This window comes from Solanum pennellii, chromosome 1 (genome assembly GCF_001406875.1).
Source record: "Solanum pennellii chromosome 1, SPENNV200".
NCBI lineage: Eukaryota > Viridiplantae > Streptophyta > Magnoliopsida > Solanales > Solanaceae > Solanum > Solanum pennellii.
In genome coordinates, this window is record NC_028637.1 from 93,085,091 (window position 1) to 93,104,876 (window position 19,786).

At 32.0% G+C, this 19,786-nt stretch overlaps 1 protein-coding gene, 1 long non-coding RNA gene and 3 pseudogenes across 3 annotated transcripts; all 5 read right to left on the reverse strand.

The window, feature by feature from the left end:
* Nucleotides 1–1,081: 1,081 nt before the first annotated feature.
* Nucleotides 1,082–2,133, reverse strand: LOC107030201 (germin-like protein subfamily 1 member 13). Its single transcript, XM_015231572.2, has 2 exons — nt 1,990–2,133; nt 1,082–1,824 (listed from the first exon to the last, which is right to left on the reverse strand). Exons 1-2 carry the CDS (start codon nt 2,114–2,116, stop codon nt 1,274–1,276), a joined length of 678 nt encoding a protein of 225 aa, XP_015087058.1. The 5' UTR covers nt 2,117–2,133; the 3' UTR covers nt 1,082–1,273.
* A 4,118-nt stretch (nt 2,134–6,251) lies between these two features.
* On the reverse strand, nt 6,252–11,620 carry LOC107024994 (annotated as a pseudogene).
* Nucleotides 6,931–10,805, reverse strand: LOC114075629. Of its 2 annotated transcripts, none has more exons than XR_003576021.1 (3): nt 10,466–10,805; nt 8,298–8,359; nt 6,931–7,146 (listed from the first exon to the last, which is right to left on the reverse strand). It is a non-coding gene; the product is annotated as an uncharacterized LOC114075629 (long non-coding RNA). The 2 variants fall into 2 exon arrangements; XR_003576020.1 differs by having other exon boundaries at nt 10,477–10,797.
* Nucleotides 11,621–15,251: 3,631 nt separating the features above from the next.
* LOC114075568 lies at nt 15,252–16,438 on the reverse strand (annotated as a pseudogene).
* A 998-nt stretch (nt 16,439–17,436) lies between these two features.
* LOC107025004 overlaps nt 17,437–19,786 on the reverse strand; it is a 5,896-nt pseudogene continuing 3,546 nt past the window's right edge.

Here is a 19,786-nt window from a genome sequence, read left to right on the forward strand (position 1 = left end):
AGAAACAAGGCAAGATTAGTTGTTCATGGGTATAATCAGGAAGAAGGAATTGACTATGATGAAACTTTTGGCCTGTAGCACGAATGAGGCAATAAGAATATTGATTGCGTTTACAGCCCATATGAAGTTCAAACTTTATCAGATGGATGTCAAAAGTGCCTTTTTAAATGGTCTACTTCAAGAAGAAGTGTTTGTGAAAGAACCCCCTGGTTTTGAGGACCCATATAACCTTGATTATGTTTACAAACTGGACAAAGCGCTATACGGACTGAAGCAAGCTCCACGAGCATGGTATGATCACCTATATACATTCCTTCTAACACATGGCTACTCACGTGGGAAGATCGACAACACACTCTTCCTTCGTAGATAGGGCTGTGATCTACTCATTGTACAAATTTACGTCGATGACATCATATTCAGTGGGACTGATCCATCACTTGGTATTGAATTCGACAAATTGATAAGTGGTGAATTTGAGATGAGTATGATGGGAGAATTAACCTTCTTCCTAGGTCTTCAAATCAATCAGTCTCCAACAGGAACCTCGATTCATCAGCAAAAATACATTAAAGAATTGTTGAAGAAGTTTGATATGCATGAAGCAAAAACCATCAACATTCCTATTGGTATCACAACAAAACTTGACAAAGATGAACTAGGTACTTCTGTAAATGATACAAAATATAGAGGTATGATCGGTTCCCTCTTGTATCTAACTGCTAATAGACCTGACATTATCTTTAGTGTTGGACTCTGTGCTCGATTTCAGTCGTGTCCTAAAGAATCCTATCTCAAAATTTTACGAAACAAAAAGAAGTTCCATACTAGTCAGTTGACCACAATACAAAAGGCTAATCATGACTCAAAATGACAAATTGAGCGACTCTAAGAGTTTTTAAAGAAACTAAATAAACCATAGCAAATCAGTATCTCTTGCCACACGAAGCAATGCAGGGCTCATGACTAGATGCTACCGAATCACACCGTCTAGTTAATGAGATCATCCTCAATACCACTTGATTTGGATAACTTAATTTATTATAGAAATTATATATAGTCATTAAGCATGTCAATTCCACTCTTAGATTACTAAACGTGCATGGGCTTATTCATTATATTGTAAAGAAAGATCATAGATACATACATTGCCACTAGATTTATCAGGAGTAAAGTATTGTTCCAACGCATTCATAAGACGTTGGTGAGCACCTAACGTGCTGCAAACAACTTTCAGAAAAACACAGAATCACATTTTTAAAGTCATATAGCCTCAAGAGAATTTCTTTCGAAGTTGTGCAATCTGTGTCTTATTCAGCTGGAAACCTTTGGCAAGAACGTCGTCTGGAACAGGTGGCTTTGATGCAAAGATTGAATTAGGAATCAAGAGAAGTCCAGGATTTTGACTATTGAAATAAAAGAGACAAGTAGCTTTTTTGTTTCCCATGTTGTACTGGAAGTGAATAAGACCTATTGGGAACACAAACACATCGCCAGGATTCAAGATTTTGGAAAAGAGACGACTCTTAAAGAAGTTTGCCGGATCAGGGAGAAGAAATCCTGCATAAACAGTACCCTCCAGTATAGTTATCATCTCGGTAGCTCGAGGGTGCGTGTGAAGTGGAACAATACGTTGTGGTTCTAGGTCAGCACGACCAAGAGAAATACCAAGTGTGTTAAGTCCAGGCATGTTGTTTACACCCACAATCTTTGCAGAAATACCGAACCCAGGCACTTCATTGCCACTAACATTAAGACCTGAAAAGTAGAAATCGTTTGCTGTTGCAAGCTTTGGGTCTTTGCACATCTTCCCATTCATGAAAACTACACAGGTCGAATAAAATGAAGCTAAGCATAGTATTCAGATAATAAGAGCCGTCATTAACTCAATGTTAATAAATTTATCCTCCCTTGATTACAAGTAAATAGAGAGTATATACAAAAACTGCGTGCCTCATTCCCAATAAAAAATATAAAAGGATGATTAACCTGAAGCCTGAGAGTCGTTAACAGCGACACATATGTCCTGCAAAGGGTTGTTATCATAAGCATAAGCAGGGAAATTACAAATGAAAGCGGTAATGGCTAATATTGTTATGAACCACCACATCCTCATTGTTTTGTTTTCTTTCAATTTGTCTCAAACAACTAGAAAGGTGTAACTATTTATACGAGAAAAAACAATGGATACTGAAGATTTTATTGCACGAGTCTATTTGGTAGGGATATATAGTATAGGGTTAAGAGTTCCACATGAACCAGTTATCGGTCTAGATGACATACTCTTCTTCCATCTTTACAAATTACAAAACAATTAGAATTATCTCCCAACTTCATAGCTAATTTAGAAATTTATGCTATTTTTTCCCTAATCTATTGCTAGAAGAATTAGTGGCAAATTTGTTGTTTAGCTACAAAATTCATTTGTTGCTATTGGCTCATTCATGATATATTTAAGGGACACATAAAGTTTCTTTATGAGGAAAAAAGAGAAGGGAGAACCCAACAAGGCTAACTCTGTTCTCGAAGATAAGAGCACACACAAATAGCAACTCTACTGCACCCACACATCAACAAACTCTAGTTAAGGCAACTCTACTCGAGAGAACATCAAAATAATGATGTAAAGAGGCTTGACTAAAACATAGATGATTCGATTAACTAACTCTAGTTAAATTGAAGCTTTGCTACATTTTGAGAGTCGTTAACAGCAACACATATGTCCTGTAGAGGGTTGCTATCATAAGCATAAACAGGGGAATCACAAATGAAAGCAGTAATGGGTAAAGTTGTTATAAACCACCACATGCTCATTCTTATGATTTGAATTTGCTATGATCTTTTTTAAACAACCAGATATTAATCCTAAAAAGTATTAATGTAGTCATTGGTAAAAGCTAAACTTTTAAAGACAGTATTTTAATTTTTAACTAATCACAGGCACTTGATGACGTTTAAACTCGTTGTGGTACTATTTGAAATTTGAATTTAACTAGGTTGTCGTTGATTTGAAAATTTTGTAATTTTTTACAATTATTAATTAGTTAGTGCACAAATATCTTCACTTTATAACCTAGAGTAGTTTAGTCTATAATGAGAATTATATAAATTGAAAATTACATACTAAAAGAAAGCAAAATAATAACAAAAAAAATTCACATTATCATATAGTTAGAAGAGCAACTAAAATGACTTTGAGGTATATCTCATTTCATACTCCGTAAAAGAAAAACTAATATTCAACCTGCAAAGTCTTTTATTTGGATATGCGATTTGATTCTTTTTATGCATTTTTAAATTACATTGATATGAGATTAACGTTTGATTTGGACATGCAATTTAAATTATTTATATTGTATTTTTTTATGTATATAAACATAAATGTCCCATAAGTTTGTAAAAAGTATCAAAAGTTTCTCAACTTTTTTTTACTATGTTACCAAATAAGCATATCACGATTCATAAACAAGATTCTTGAAATATCCTAAAATGCCGCATTGACAGATCCCATATCTCTATGTTCCTTTTTTAACTAATGTTTGTGATTACAGAATTTCAAAATACAGATTATTTTATAAAGATTCGCTGGTCAATAAAAGTAGTAATTGATTATTTTTTAATATAATCCACTGACATGGTGCACACAATCTTTTCATGTCGGGCATGAGTCTGTTGGAAAAAAAAATTGAAATCACGATTTGAAATTCTAAATCATGTTTTTAATTTTCAGAGAAACAGAAATATAAAATCATAATTTCAAATTATATGTTCAAATGCTAGATTAAAATCATAACTTCATATTGCATATTCAAACACACGCTAAAAATTAAAATATATATATTGAAAATTTTGTACAAGTCTATTTGATAGGGCTTAGTATAGGGTTAAGAGTTCCACATGCACCAATTAAAAGATTGGGTTTTGAAGAACTTCTAAATATGGATATACGAAGCATAAAAGTAAAATATACTAGTAAATAGGTTAGGTACAATTTTGTCTATTCTCCGTAAATACAGTTTTGACAATTCTTATTACACTTCAAAACCTAAAAATTGGTCTAATATATATACAATAAGAGTCCTCAAATTGACTATATATTTAGAGTTAAACACTCATTTATATTGTTTTGTTTTTATTTATTTAAATAAGATATTTGATTTATCACCCGAAAATACTATAAAGATTGTGCTATATATCACTATTCTTTTTCATTTTTAGTAGATTTTGGTTTAATTTCAGTGTATTTAATTTTTAATGTGTATGATTGTGTTTTTACTTACTTTTTAAAATTAAAAAAAAAGGATATCAGGTGAATTTTCAAGCTAATTTACTGTATTATGCATTTAAAGAGGTAATTTAGCATCCTAAAATATATATATTCCATATAAAAAAACAATCCTATTTTCACCTCTGATTTGTCTCAATTACATGAATTTCATCTTCTTTATATATTGTAATTTAAAATGTGCAGTACGAAAAAGTAATTATATGTCTCTTAATATTAATTTGATTAGTCAGAGACTTTCTTAGAAATATTGATCAGCATATATTACTTTTAACTATCTGCGCTTCGCACGAGAATTTAATATCACGAAATTTAAAAAATAATATTTAAAAATTATTAGTCGTAAAACTAAAACACTATATTATCTTACATACAAGAATAGGTAGTAACAAATATTTATAATGTAACGAAATATGAAAAGTATTACATCTTATCATTTATCATTAATAACTTAAGTAAAAATTAATAACTGTAAAAATACATATTAGGATCTATAACATAAGCAATGGTGTTAGTAGCAAAGTACAAAAATATTCAATTGTGAAGTCTTAGAAGTAGTTCGGAATTTTCGTTGTTTTAAAACTAGAGAAAATTCATCTATTTATAAACAACAAAGGGTAGTGTAAACAAACGTTTATTGTGCCTTATCGGAAAGGTTACAACTATTTGAAAAAGTTGCAACCCTTCGAAAAGTCATAATTTTTCATAAAAGTCACAACTCTACATTAAAATCACAATTTTTCATAAAAGTTGTAATTTTTTCATAAATATCACAATTTTTCATGAAAGGAAAATGATAAAAAGGAAAATTTGGTTTATAGTTAGGCCACGTAGGCGGACCAAACATTGTCATATATATATATAAATATATATATATATATATATATATATATATATATAGAGAGAGAGAGAGAGAGAGAGGCGGATCTAGGATTTGAAGGTCCTGGGTGCCACATTGTTCAAGTAAAGCGAGTCAGTTGATTTAATTTTAGGTTACAATCAAGTTCTTTATCTTTTTCAATTTTTATAAAGAAATTGATTAAACATGCATATTAGTAATATTTTCTTTTAGATACCAATCAAGCAATTCAATGTTTATTTCTTTTTAGGAATCAGTGATTTTATTCGCGGAAACTTTGAGGGGGAAAACGGAGTTTTCATACTAAAATTTGAGCTTTTATAAACTATCTAATAGTGTTTACTTAATATATTGATTTTATGTGTTGTTGCAAAATATAACAAAGAGAATACAAATTTTAGTTCATTTTAGTCATCCTACTTACCAAGAACGTTGGTGAAGATCGAAAGAACCTTCAAATGAAGAACTCTAATAATAATAAGATTACTATTTAAATATATTCTTAATTATATTTATGTCACGTTCATAATTCAGTACTTATTAATTGATAAAAGAATAAACACGCGACACTCATATCAAAAGATTAATAATTCGTGAAAGAGAAAGTAAAGAAACTTAAGAATTAATTATGGTGAATAAAAATCAATTCAAATTAATAAAAAATACTAATAAATAAATAAGAATGAGTGGAAGGAAAAAAAAAAGCTAAAAACCATCACACTGGTGTAAAAATAGGAGACTTTTTTTTTACTACATGATGTATGAAAATATCTTAGATTCCAAAGACACTTTGTACTCATCTTGAGTTCAATACTATATTTTATCTTTACCTAACACGTACTCTTGAAAAAAAAATACTATACTAATCGTATATATAAAAGTTAAAACAACTGGCATCTCTTTTAATTTGTAAGCTAGGGCACAATCATTTCTCGAACAATATTGTACAAAATGTGATGCAAAATTGAAAAAGCTACTTTCATGCTTGTTTTAGTTCTTTAATAGATTGCAACTTTATTTATAAGTTATTTAGTAAAGTATTATTCCAAATGCTTTCATAAGAAGCAACAGAATCATATTTTTAATGACATATAATATGGTCTAAGACTAATAGAATTTCTTTCGAAGTAGTGCAATATCTATCTTATTCAGCTGAAAGCCTTTGGCAAGAATGTCGTCAGAAATAGATGGATTTGAAGCAAAAATTGAATTAGGAATAACAACAAATCCAGGATTTTGACTGTTGAAGGTGCCAAACACAACAGCTTTTTTTTGTCCGACATTATATAGGAAGTGAATAAGACCTATTGGCACTACTAGAAATTTGATCTACTGTCACAGTTCATTTACCGTTGCAATAGACATTACTACCGTAGCCATAGGTCTAAGGCTACGATTACGTTAACCGCTACAACAGATCGCGTAGCAATAGCTCTGTTGCTACGATTTGGTGCGACGGGTCATATAACCGTAGCCATACATGGACCTATTGCCACGGTTCTCACTTGAATTAATTGCCAACGGTTATGGTCGTATTGGTACGGTTTTGAACCGTTGTAATAGAGGTTTATGCATCAGTTCTATAGAGGCTATGGCTACAGTTTTTCTCTCGATTCAACACATCGTTTCATTCTATTGCGACGGTTGTTATAGGGTAATGCAACACTTTTAAACAACTATAGAACTGTTGCTTAATGGCTATCACAACGGTTATTACATGGTATTGCGACAATTCTAATGCAACAGTAATTTTATAACATAAAAATACACATAAATCGTTCACGAGAATAAATGTTCATTACCAAAATTAGAATTCAAGATCCGTAATTCTAATATCAATAAAAGCAAAATATACAAATCTTTTTATAGCATTCAAAAAAGGTGAAACACATGCACCACACAATTTCAATCTTCAAAAATGTATGATTTATAGAACATCAATACTTCAGCTCCTATGTCAAGTCTTCGCTACTGCTTTCATCGCCTTCTTCGATTTCATCACCTACATACAATTAGAAAAAATATAAATAATTTCGCAAATTTTTTGCAAAATCTTAATAGATCCACAATAGTGATATAGTACAAGTTATTACTCTATATATAATACATACATACATAAACTCAATAAACTCAAATAATATACTATTTGGAATATGGAATAATCTAATTATGAGTATTTCATGTTTTACTGTGATGAGTGTGAGATGGGAGGCTTTGGAAATTAAGTACAATAACAACCATTAGCTTTTAAAATTGTTAAATTAAATGTTGTCTGCCATTGATTTAACTTTACTCTAACAAACAAGTTGGCAAACTTCTCACGTTCCTCAACATGTCTCATATCACAAACCATCAAAAACCTCAATTCTCTTTACAAATCTTGATTCAACAATTCTTTGTCTCTCTACATACAAATCTCAAATTTTGATATTTTCATTATGTTAAGTTGTTGGAAGCAATGTCTGATATTTATTCTGTTTTTTAGCATTGTTATTTCAGAAGGATCAAGATTGACAAAGTCTTCTATTACTTCGGAACAAATGTTCCTAAGAAATTGCCTTCCCCTTCTTCAACACCATCTAAAGGCACAAACTCAGTCACTACTTCATCTACAACGACGAAAATAAATCGAAAATTCTCTTCTGATGATGGGAGATCAGTGTAACAATTGGAGTAACATTAGATCAATTTGAATGTGCACAAATATGAAAAGTTGATTAAGAATTTCCTGTCTACTATATTGGCTCGGCTACACATACTCGTCAAGCTGGGATTCAACACTATCATTCTAGATATACAGGTTCTTATATCTATGCAGCTGTCTTATAACTTCTGTCGCAGATTAGGCCGATAAGCCAGAACCCCAACAAAAAGGAGCAACATTTAGATAAGAAGGAAAAATATAAAAAGGAAGAAAAAGAGACATGTTTAATTAGCAGAAACAAGAAACCAGACTACAAACAGCAACTAACAGAAAACTCATGAATCTACGCCTGGTCTTCCACCAGACTACAAGCAGCAAGTACCAGAAAACTCATGAACCAGACTACAAGCAGCAACTCAGACATTAAACTATCAGAGAATAAGCGTGCATTAATTGAACAAGCATGCATGCTAGAACAAATATCGAAGCAATATGAATAGATTTCTCACCTTAGAAATTCCAGATGCAGAAAGTGTACAAAACTTAAGTAGTCACACCACACTGCAACAGACTGCATCAAGAAAATCAAATAACTATCAGTACATTTATTTTGATTCTAGCAAACAATTTCATGTATTCTAAAATAGTAACAGAGTTGACTGTTCACATGGACAACATGATTAGAACAAACAGTAACAACTGCTATCTCATTATACAAAAACACACAAGGGTGTTGGCTTATCAGTTTAACAATTACTGTACATATAAAAGCATTCAGTGTAGTACTGATCCTAGAGCTAGTGAAAATAGTAGAATAAATCTAGTGACATCTATTTAGTGGTTTTTTACAATTAGAGCACAAACCAAACTACTGGAAGATCAAACCAAATAATTTCCGGTATGTAAAAGAAAGCATGCACACAAGCTGAACTATAGGAACAATAAAAAAACTAAACAAGAAACCATGCTAACCAAATTTAAAGAAAATCGATTGATAACTCCTAAAACATAATTAACTAAACAATTCCACGGACAAGATTAAAGCCATATCACTCACAACAAAACAACAACAAACACAAGATCATAGCTTAGACCTCCAACAACTCAGACACACACAATTTACAGGGGAATCTGCTGCAGCAACTGGTACAAATTGATTATCAGATTATTAATATATGGGTAACTTCTATGTCGGCATGTTCTTCCCTCGAAATTGCCTCTCACATCATACAAAATCTTTTAGAAATAATCGTATTATACAAAATATCTATTTCACATAAGAGCATCACACTTCATAGACGTCCCACACAGAAAAACACAACTCCAAATTGAAGATGTTTGGAAGGATCCCAACTCCAAATCATTCTTCTAAAGATTGATGTTTTCTTACTTTTTTGGGGGGAGGGGACTAGATTAGTCATTCTTCTAAAGCTTGATGTCTTTTTAATAGAACGCCTAACTTTGTCTAGAAAAAGGTCTAACCAGGATACACCAAACAAAAAGTATTAATTTTTCGTAGATTCTAAGCTAACAAAATTTTCTCAACATTTAAGCTGCGGCAATAAGGAGAATGGGACATATTGTACAACAACTGATACCACACACAACACACATTAATCCCTTCGAATTAAGACCTAGTTGATCTAACGATAAATTTCCAGGGAACTAACCACAAATCGAACTATGGGAAGATCAATCCAAATAATTTTCAATAATGAAGAAAGGACAAAATATTTATGGGGGAAGCCAAAGTCAAATCTTAACATCAAAATAAGTCCCATCCAAAATGGAAACAATACTTCCTAGACCACATAAACTTCTAATCCAAAGACAATTAAATTAGTCATATAAAATGAGAAAATAGGTCAAAGATTAATGATATGAGCAAGGAAATTACAAGAACTAGATGGATAGTCGCAGCCTCCCTGTTCTATGCTCTTTAAACTCATCAAAATTTATTAAAGATGAAAGATGAAGCTCTAAATATCACAAACAAACATGAGAAATATAACTACTCAAATTAATTCGATAAGTAAAAGGAAGCAAGCACACAAGCTGAAATAGAGGAACATTAAAGCAACCAGACAACTAGAAACCATGCTAACCAAAATTAAATAAAGTCGATAGATGACTCCTAAAACATACTTGATAAAAATCATTCAAAGGAACAAACCAATGATTGGAGCCATATCACTAGCTAACAGAACAACAATAAACACAAGAGCACTGATTATACCTCAAACAACTAAGACACACTCAATTTGAAGCCAAACTGTCCATCACTAGGCACCAACAGTATATGAAAGAAGAAAAAAAGCATACGAACAAAGGAGAACAAGTTGAGGTCTTAAGGATTATCTTTTCAAAGCAGCGACATTGAAATGAGAACACAAAAAGTTTTCTAACGATTCTTCTACAGTTCTACTTCACCAAGGGATGACTTAACCCTAAATCATCTTCAAGTTTAACCTTAAATCCTCTGCAACTTAAATTTAGAAGTACTTTCTTTTCCTGTTTCAGTATACATCAGAAATTCAAACAAAGAAAATTTATACACTACATAGATTAGAACAAAAAAAACATAGATTTAAGACTAACCCATTGTTTACTCTTTAAGATTTTTATACAAATAATCCAACGGAGACTTAGAAATCATGAACTAACAGAGAAAACTTACACATTATTCACCTTTATATGGAAGAATTATAGTTGACCCTAGCTGTCCAATAGAACCAACGAGCTTCACCAAAAGCTTCGTTGTCCAAGAGCCTGTTATCAAGAGCTTAGAAATCGTTCCCTCTTGTTTTCATCACCAAAAGCTCGCTAAAACTTCTGAATAACTGCTTCAATCGTTTCCTGTTGCTTCGTCGTTCCTCGCCATTTCGTTGAGAGCGGAAATAGGGTTTTTTTTTCTTTTAGATTTTTTTATGTGAGACAATATTGTTTAGGAGGGAAATATATTGTTTAGGAGGGAAATATATTTCTAGTGATAAAAATCAGAACCAAAATATTTTTTCTAAAATAACTGTTGCCATAGATTTCGCTAACCGTTGTCATAGAGTTAGCTATTGCAACAGTTCTGAATTTGTAGCCATAGAATCTCTATAGGGACGATTATAAGGATGATGCCACAATTCATTTAAAAAATTGTTCTATTAGATTCAAGGGTATTTGGTCACGATTATAACTGTTGTGATAGGTGAGCTATTGCTACGATTAAATAACTGTGGCTACATAAGCGTTGCTGTAAGTCAAATTTCTAGTAGTGTGGGAACACAAACACATCGCCAGGATTCAAGATTTTGGAGAAGAGACGACTCTTAAAAAAGTTTGCTGGATCAGGGACAAGAAATCCTACGTACAGAGTACCCTCCAGGACAGTTATCAGCTCAGTAGCTCGAGGGTGCGTGTGAAGTGGTGCAAGACGTTGAGGTTCCAAGTCAAGACGACCAATAGAAATACCAAGAGTGTTAAGTCCAGGCATGTTGTTTACATCCACAGTCTTTAAAGAAAAACCTTACCCAGGCACTTCATTTCCACTTACATTAAGACCTGAAAAATAGAAATCATTTGGTGTTGCAAGCTTTGGGTCTTTGCAAATCTTTCCATTCACGAAAACTGCACAAGTAAAATAAAGTAACAATTCAGATTACAGAAACTATGCCTTATTCCGAAACAAATAGATATTATTGAAGGAGGATATACCTGCAGCCTGAGAGTCGTTAACAGCAACACATATGTCCTGTAGAGGGTTGTTATCATAAGCATAAACAGGGGAATGACAAAAGAAAACAGTAATAGCTAAAGCTGTTATGAACCACAATATGTTCATTGTTATGTGTGGTTTTTGAAACAGCCAGAAATGTGTGAGTATTTATACTCTCATATTTTATGAGAAAAATATTATGTGTTGAAAATTCTTCTTTGACATTAGTTAAATTGTTTAGGGGTCGTTTGGTAGGCCACATTAAAACAAATAATCCATGTATTATGTATGGTATTATTTGGTATTATGTTTGGTAGAAAACTGGGTCTATGTATAACTATTCATGGATTAGTTATACCTCCTACATTATATTAATTATATGATGTATTACAAATACTTTCCATTTGGAGGTATCAGAAATACATAGAACATAATACCATGAATAAGTCTATTAAAGACAAAAAGATCCCTCAAATCATTTTAATTGTTTTTTTATTTTATGTTTTATGTTTGCGATAGTAAATTTACTTAAATAAATTAGCTTTAAATTATTTAGAGAAGAGTTGTTTGTTACAATATATATATATATATGTGTTTGTGCGATTTTCTAATTATTTATATTTTGAACAATTTATAAAATTGAATACATTTTAAATTATAACTTGCAATTTTTATGTGTAACTGTAGATGATTTATTCAATTTTACTATTGTTTACGGTCTTTTCAATTTTAAAAGTTGATAGTTTATCTTCTTTTAAAATAGAAAATTGACATTTTGTAAGTGATCGATTTACTAAGATGATGATTATTTATCCTCAAATAATCTAAGTGAAAAAAAGGCAAAGATGACAACAAAATTGTTCTTTTCCTAGCTAGTTAGAAGGTTATAAAAAATAATATTGTCCAACAAATATTTACCTTAACTCAATTGCATAGTAATTCAAGTATACAATTGGAAAGAAGTTTTTTATAAAGTTTTAATCCAAACACAAGATGGGGTGAGAAATAATGAACCAAACACTCGGTAAACATAATCCCTGCATTACTAATCACCGCACTATTAATCCATGCATTACTAATTCCAACATTACTAATCTCTGCATAATTAATTTTTGTACGAAACGACCCATTAAAGTTCTATATGAACCAATGATATGGCTTCACGAAATCACGTAGAGATTAGCAGGTTAGTCCATTAGGAAGAAGGGTAATTTTAGGAGAGAAAATAATAGGCTAGGTTTTTAGGGACTAATAATAGATAGACGAAACGTGAAATAAAAAATATTGCAATAGGTTAGGTACAATTCTGACCATTCATCGTAAAATAACCAAAGTTCAAATACTTTGCTCTAAGCATATTTTCTCACAACTTATAAATTCTCGTGTCACCAAAATGAGAATCGTTTCTCTTCCAAATCTAGTTGTAGATTTTGGCAAAAAACTTAAACCTCATGAGTTCATCGCCATACTAATTAGTACTAAGTATTATTGAGATAATTTAATAGTGGATTTTAGAACAGTTTAGCTACACTATGTAATATAATCTTGTAAATATTTATGTTTTAACATTTAAGGTTAACCGTTAGAATATAGATTTTTAAAAAATTACAACGGCGTTACATCTGCTTTCATTCATGACCTTCATTCACAAACATGCAACTTAAATAATAAATGATAGAATTTAGCAAGTTGACTCAAAATGTAAAATAAAAGGAAGGTATCTAGGTAAAAATTATGGAGATGGTTTAATTAATAGTGAAGTGTCATTTTGTAATTTTTTAAATATTTTATATATAAGCACAAATTAAGATTTAAAATAGAGATTAATTTTTTAAAGGATTGTGAAAATATCTCCCAAATTTTAGCATTGAACCTTTTTGGTAGGGGGCTAGTATAGGGTTAAATTAAGAGTTCCACTAGGACCAATTATACGGCGTCGCGAAACTATGATGTAGGAGATACGCAGATTTTTTCGTTTGCAAGAAGGGTAATTTTAGTCTAGTAAATAATAGGTTAGGTTTTGAGAGATCAATAAATAGATGAAACTTAAAAAGTAAAACATAATGAATAGAATAGGTACAATTTTAACTATTCTTGTAAAATAAACTTGAAGTTCAGTACTTTGCACTATTTTTTGGAATATAATTTATCTTTTAAGTTATATAGTCTCAACCCCCCCCCCCCCCAATATTCTTGTAGATTTTGGGGATGAAAATAAATTCGTCAATCAGTCATTTAAAATTGTGTTACGGTCATGAACTTTATCATAAACCATCGAACTCGTCATGACCGGCGGTGGCCAATATTTAGGCTAATTTTGGCCAATTTCTGCCAAGTAGACTGTTCTTATAATTTTAGGCATAATATATAAATATGTCATTTAACTTGGTCTCAGCTAACCTCTATGCTCTTTAATTTTGAACGTGCAGACGTAGACACATAAATTTGTATAAACTTGAACAAGTCGACACAAGTGGCATAGTAAATGTAAGATGCCACATTCCACATGTGACGCCCGGTAAGACTTGTGTCTACTTGTTTAATTCTATACAAATTTTAAGTGCCTATTTATGCATACTTAAAATTGAGGGACATACATGTTAAATGAAGCCAAATGAAATGTCATGTTAACGTAATAGATAAAACTTAAATAATGCGTATCCTGAAGTAGCATTCCAGAATCCACATTATCTCATCTTCTCTGCCGTTTTAGAATTAAAGCTACCGCCGCATGCAGCTCCGGGGTAAGTTGAGCTATTTTATTCGAGGCTAATTGTTTCTAATCATTTTGATTTATGAACTAATTTCTCATCTTTAATATTTAATTAATTATTTGATGCTAATATGTTTATGCAATTTATCGATCATGGATGCATGAACCAAAATTTTCCAAGAGATATGTTGAGGGCGTCCAATCTTTTATAAAACTTGTTCGCTCTCATTTTGATCCGAACACTAAAATTCGATGTCCATGTCAAAACTGTTTGAATATAAATTTTCAAACACAAGAAGTAGTGTTTGACGACTTATTCATAAAAGGAATTATGACAGATTACGTGCAATGGATACACCATGGCGAACAAACAACCACAAAGGAGAGATTATGATGAAGGGTGTTGAAAAAAATATATTATGTAAGCAATCTTCTACCATTAATAAATTGCATTGTAAAATGTAGAAATGCTTTTACTGTTGTTATTGGTGATTTCTGTTCTGTTTTATTAATGCAAAATTCTCTGAAATAATGGGCAATATGCAGAGTCAACTTGGTTAGCTCTTTTAAGAATAATGTTTTCTTTCAGTTCCGGTTGAACATTTTCTCGTAGGATCGATTCAATGCGAAGCAAATAGCAATGAAGAAATGTTGAGATTTTCTTGCAACTCTTGTTTTCCAGGACTTATTATGATAGATATACGAGCCACATTTTAATATAAAAATGGTGTTTAATTAGATACCTGTATGTTTAGTTTTCAGTTTTAAGTTATCAGTTTAGAATGTACCAATTGTGGATCGAATGTATAAATAAAATATATAGCCTATGTTTAGTAACATAATTTCACTTTTCAACAAATAACAGCAAGTATGAGAAGAAAGAAAATTTGAGAAAATGTCAGCTTTCTATGAATGTATTATAAGTTCACTCCAAATACAACAAACAATATTTATTAGACGCTGATGAGCAGCTAACGTTCTGCAAACAACTTTCAGAAAACACAGAATCACATTTTTAACAACATATATAAATATATATATATATTAAGAGAATATCTTTCCAAATAGTATAATCTCTTTCTTATTAAGCTGGAGCCCTTTTGCAAGAACATCGTTCAGAATAGGTAGATCTGAAGCAATGTTTGAATTAGTTATCATGAAATTCCAGGATTTTGACTGTTGAAAGTAGCGAGCAAAATAGATTTTTTTGAGTCCTACATTATACTGGAAGTGAATAAGATCAATTATGGGAACACAAACACATCGCCAGGATTCAAGGTTTTGGAGAAGTGACAACTTCTACAGAAGTTTGCAGGATCAGGCCGGGACAAGAAATCCTGCAAGGACAGTATCCTCCAGGATAGTTATCAGCTCAGCAGCTCGAGGGTGCGTGTGAAATGGAAATGAAACGTAGTGGTTCCTAGTCAAGACGACCGATAGAAATACCAAGATTGTTAAGTCCAGGCGTGATGTTTACATCCTCTTAGTCTTAGTATGCCGGTATATCTTTGGCCAAGCCCACAAACTTTGCATAAAAACCAAACCCGGGCACTACATTTCCCCTAAAATTAAGACCTGAAGCAAGGAGGATTAACCTGAAGCCTGAGAGCCGTTAAATGCAACACATACGTGCTGTAGTTGGTTGTTATGATAAGCATAAGCAGGGTAATTACAAAAGAAAGAAGTAATGGCTAATGTTATTATGAAGGCTTATGAACCACCACATACTCATAGTTATGCTTGGGGTTGTAATGATTTTTTTCAACCAACCAGAAATGTGTGACTACTAATAATCTCATCTAGTTGGAATGTAAGAGAAGAAGAATATGTACTGAAAATTCAGCATCTTCACTATTTGTTAGGGATGTTGGCGATTTCTAATGTGAATTCGGCGGGTGTAAACATGATATTAATTTTTCTTCACTTGCTCTGCTTCCCCTCCCCCCCAAAAAAGAGAAACTTGTTGGAAATCACCGGTTGGCTAATATAGAGTTAAAGTTCCACATGAACCAATTATATATGGTGTCACGAGATCATGTAGAGATTCATTCCCCTTTCTAAGAAGACTAAGATATTCGATTGATATGTCATTCCCCTTCCATTCTTCTTAGATTATTAGCCCCGGAGCACATATACCAAAACCTTAGTGCAATTTGCATGGAATGTATTTTTTCAACTTCAAACTAGCTAATGTTAAAAGACAACAGGTAGGACTGGTTCCAACAATTCATAACGGAAGAAAGGACTCTCTATGTGGGGATCACTAATTACTGTACTAATTAATCTAATATAATAGTTTATATATATAAAAGCTTTTCAACTTTTTACAAGTGAAATTTCAGGCAAGGATACTTTCCTAGAGTATTATTCGACATTGAATATGTTGTAGCTTGGGTTGAATCAAAGAGCTTCTTAAGTATTATTTCAAGATGTTTCATTACTTAACTTGCATAGGGAAAACTAGAACGCCTGGAAGTTTCTCTTATATTTGCACTCAATTTTTTTGATACCACTAGTTTAGACGTTAGAATGTGGCGGAGCCAAAATTTGGACTAATGGGTGTCAAAATATAAAGAAGTAAAATCACGTACAAGTCAAGGAGTTATCAATAATATATACATAAGAAAAATATATTTACCAACTAGCTACACAATGTAAGTATATTTGGCTCCGCCTGCACTGATGAATCTGCTTTGGAATGTCCAAGAGAAGATGGTATAAGAAATGTTTTCCGAACATCTAGATGCAATTTAGTTTCCTACTGCACAACAAGCCTAACGCGACCCAAACAATAATTTTTAACTGTTTTAATTGCGGATTACAATGTTGTTGAATCTTTTATTTGAAGTTAAGGTTGTAGTAAAAATGTTTGATTAGCCTATCTGTTTTATGATCAATTTTAAGTTATTAACCATACAAGAAGAGAAATAATATGTTACTTTCATCTAAAAAAAAAGAAGTTATGGGCATCTATGTATATAATAACATACAGCCAACTTAGTTCATTAATTTAATTTCACTTTTCAACAAATAACAGCAAGACAGAGAGGAAAGAAAATGAGGGGAAAATGTTAGCTTCCATGAATGAACAAGTTCGCTCCAAATTTTGGAAATATACAAACAACGAACAGTATTTATTAGAGGAGTATTATTCCAACGTTTTCATATAACGCTTCCAAAAGACATTCAGAAAACACATAATCACTTTTTTAATGACATATAATATAGACTAAGAGAATTTCTTTCGAAGTTCTGCAATCTGTGTCTTATTGAGCTGGAAGCCTTTGGCAAGAATGTCATCTGAAATAGGTGGATTTGAAGCAAAGATTAAATTCGGTATAATGACAAATCCAGGATTTTGACTGTTGAAAACAGAGAGATAAGTAGTTTTTTGGTTTCCCATATTATACTGGATATTAATAAGACCTTTTGGGATCACAAACACATCACCAGGATTCAAGATTTTGGAGAATAGACGACTCTTAAAGAAGTTTGCAGCATCAGGGACAAGAAAGCCTACATAGAGAGTACCCTCCAGGACAGTTATTAGCTCAGTAGATCGAGGTTGTGTGTGAAGTGGAGCAAGACGTTGAGGTTCCAATTCAGTACGACCAAAAAACATACCAAGAGTATTAAGTCCAGGCATCTTGTTTACATCCATAAGAGTTGAAACAAAATCAAGCCCAGGCACCTACATCTCCACAAACATTATGACCTGAAAAATAAAAATCATTCGCTGTTGCAAGCTTTGGGTCTTTGCAAATCTTTCCATTCACGAAAACTGCACAGGTGAAATAAAATGAAACTGAGCATATATATTACTCAGATACTAAGAGCAGACATAACTTATACAACGTATATCCAAAAACTTGTTATTACTCCAAAGCAGTAATGGCTAAAGTTGTTATAAACCACCACATGCTCATTATTATATCAAAGTTTAGTTTTCTTTGGATTTGTTATGATTTTTTTTCCAAACAACCCGAAAGGTGTTACTATTTATACCAAGAAACAAACAAAAGGTATCTATAGACCTCATTAAGTCAGGATCACAAGTGAAACTCCAGGATCCGTGTCCTAAAGCTCGAACTTATACAATATAAACTCCAGGCAAGGATACTTTCCTAGAGTCCAGTTATTGGAGTTCAATCTTAAACAGTTCAAGCTCCAGATAACGCGGACTTACAGTAAAAATCTTGAATTTTTTTTAAATTGCAAGTGAAGCTATTTGGTGATTACAATTTAATCTGTATTCAATTTCCAAATTCTTTAATTTTTAGCTTCTCTACTTCTTTTGACTTCTTCCACAAGCTTTTCCTGAGTTTACTTCTTATTACAGGGAACTGCTGTATACTAGCTAGCTAGGTCCCTACTCCCTAGTGTTGCCAAAGTCATTAATTGATTCAAACATTTGATAAACAATTTAATGAAAAAATTCATGGAAGTTATTTGACAAAATCCATGTTTATCTTGCATTCACATTAAATTTGTTTATCTAACTACTGAAAGAACATAGAAAAAACAAATTAAGAAAATGGACATACCAAGTTCTAAACAACTAAACAATATTAGCCTTGTTACCAAATGGGATCCAACCGCGGAAGTTCTCAGTGCTTGTTGATGTCCATATGGATCTAAAAGACACATTTTTATACGAAGTGTTACATTTGTCAACAGCGTTAAGGTCTATGATTGTGAATTTAATTTCCTCTATAATTTTTACTTGTTTTAATTGTGGATTACAATGTTTTTGAATCTATTATTTGAAGTTAAGGTGGCAATAAAAATGTTTGATTAGTCTATCTTTCTTTCTTTTTTTCTTTTTTTTTTTCAATTTTAAGTTATTAACTCTTACAAGAAGAGAAACAACATGTCACTTTCATCTGGGAAAAAGAACTGAACGTTATGGCTGTTGAATTCATCCCATTGTTTTTGTCAACTTTAGCTATTCAATTGGTACAAACAATTATTAAAAAGGAATAGTAATTGTAGTTGAAAAGAAAAGATTTGGTAGTTCGCAAATTGGTAAGATTTGCAACCACTTTTGACTTTGCTATATTTACCTATGTCATTAGTGACATAAGCATGGTTTTATCCTTCTATAAATAGAGCATTCTTGCTCATTTGTAGAACACACCAATTTAGAGAGAAAACCATTTTGAGAGCAAAGTGAGGTATTCCATAAACTATACAAGAAAATAGTCTGTGAAGAAAAATAGAGTATGAGCGATATTTTAGTAAGACGGAAACCAAAAGAGTGTTGTTCCTTTTGAGTGTGTAGTAGTCACTTTGAGTATTGTATTCGTGACTACACAGTGTAAAATTTCTTACTATAGTAATATCAATTGCTCCTCTTAGTCCGTGTTTTTTCCCTTATTCAGAAGGGTTTCCACGTAAAATTCTTGGTGTCGTTATTTTCCCATTTTATTTCCATTACTTTTACCATATATATTTTTGTGCTTGTCCGCGTTTTCCCAACAAACTGGTATCAGAGCCAAGGTTTTATCTGAGTATGCTCTGTGGTTGCAGCACAGTCTGAACTTCCACATCAGAAAAGATTTACTTTGATTTGCGATAAC

Coding starts and splice junctions, on each gene's coding strand:
- LOC107030201 (XM_015231572.2), bottom strand. CDS start 2,116: ATGAGGATGTGGTGGTTCATAACAATATTAGCCATTACCGCTTTCATT. Junction 1,825..1,989: donor TAACGACTCTCAGGCTTCAG/GTTAATCATCCT, acceptor CGACCTGTGTAG/TTTTCATGAATGGGAAGATG.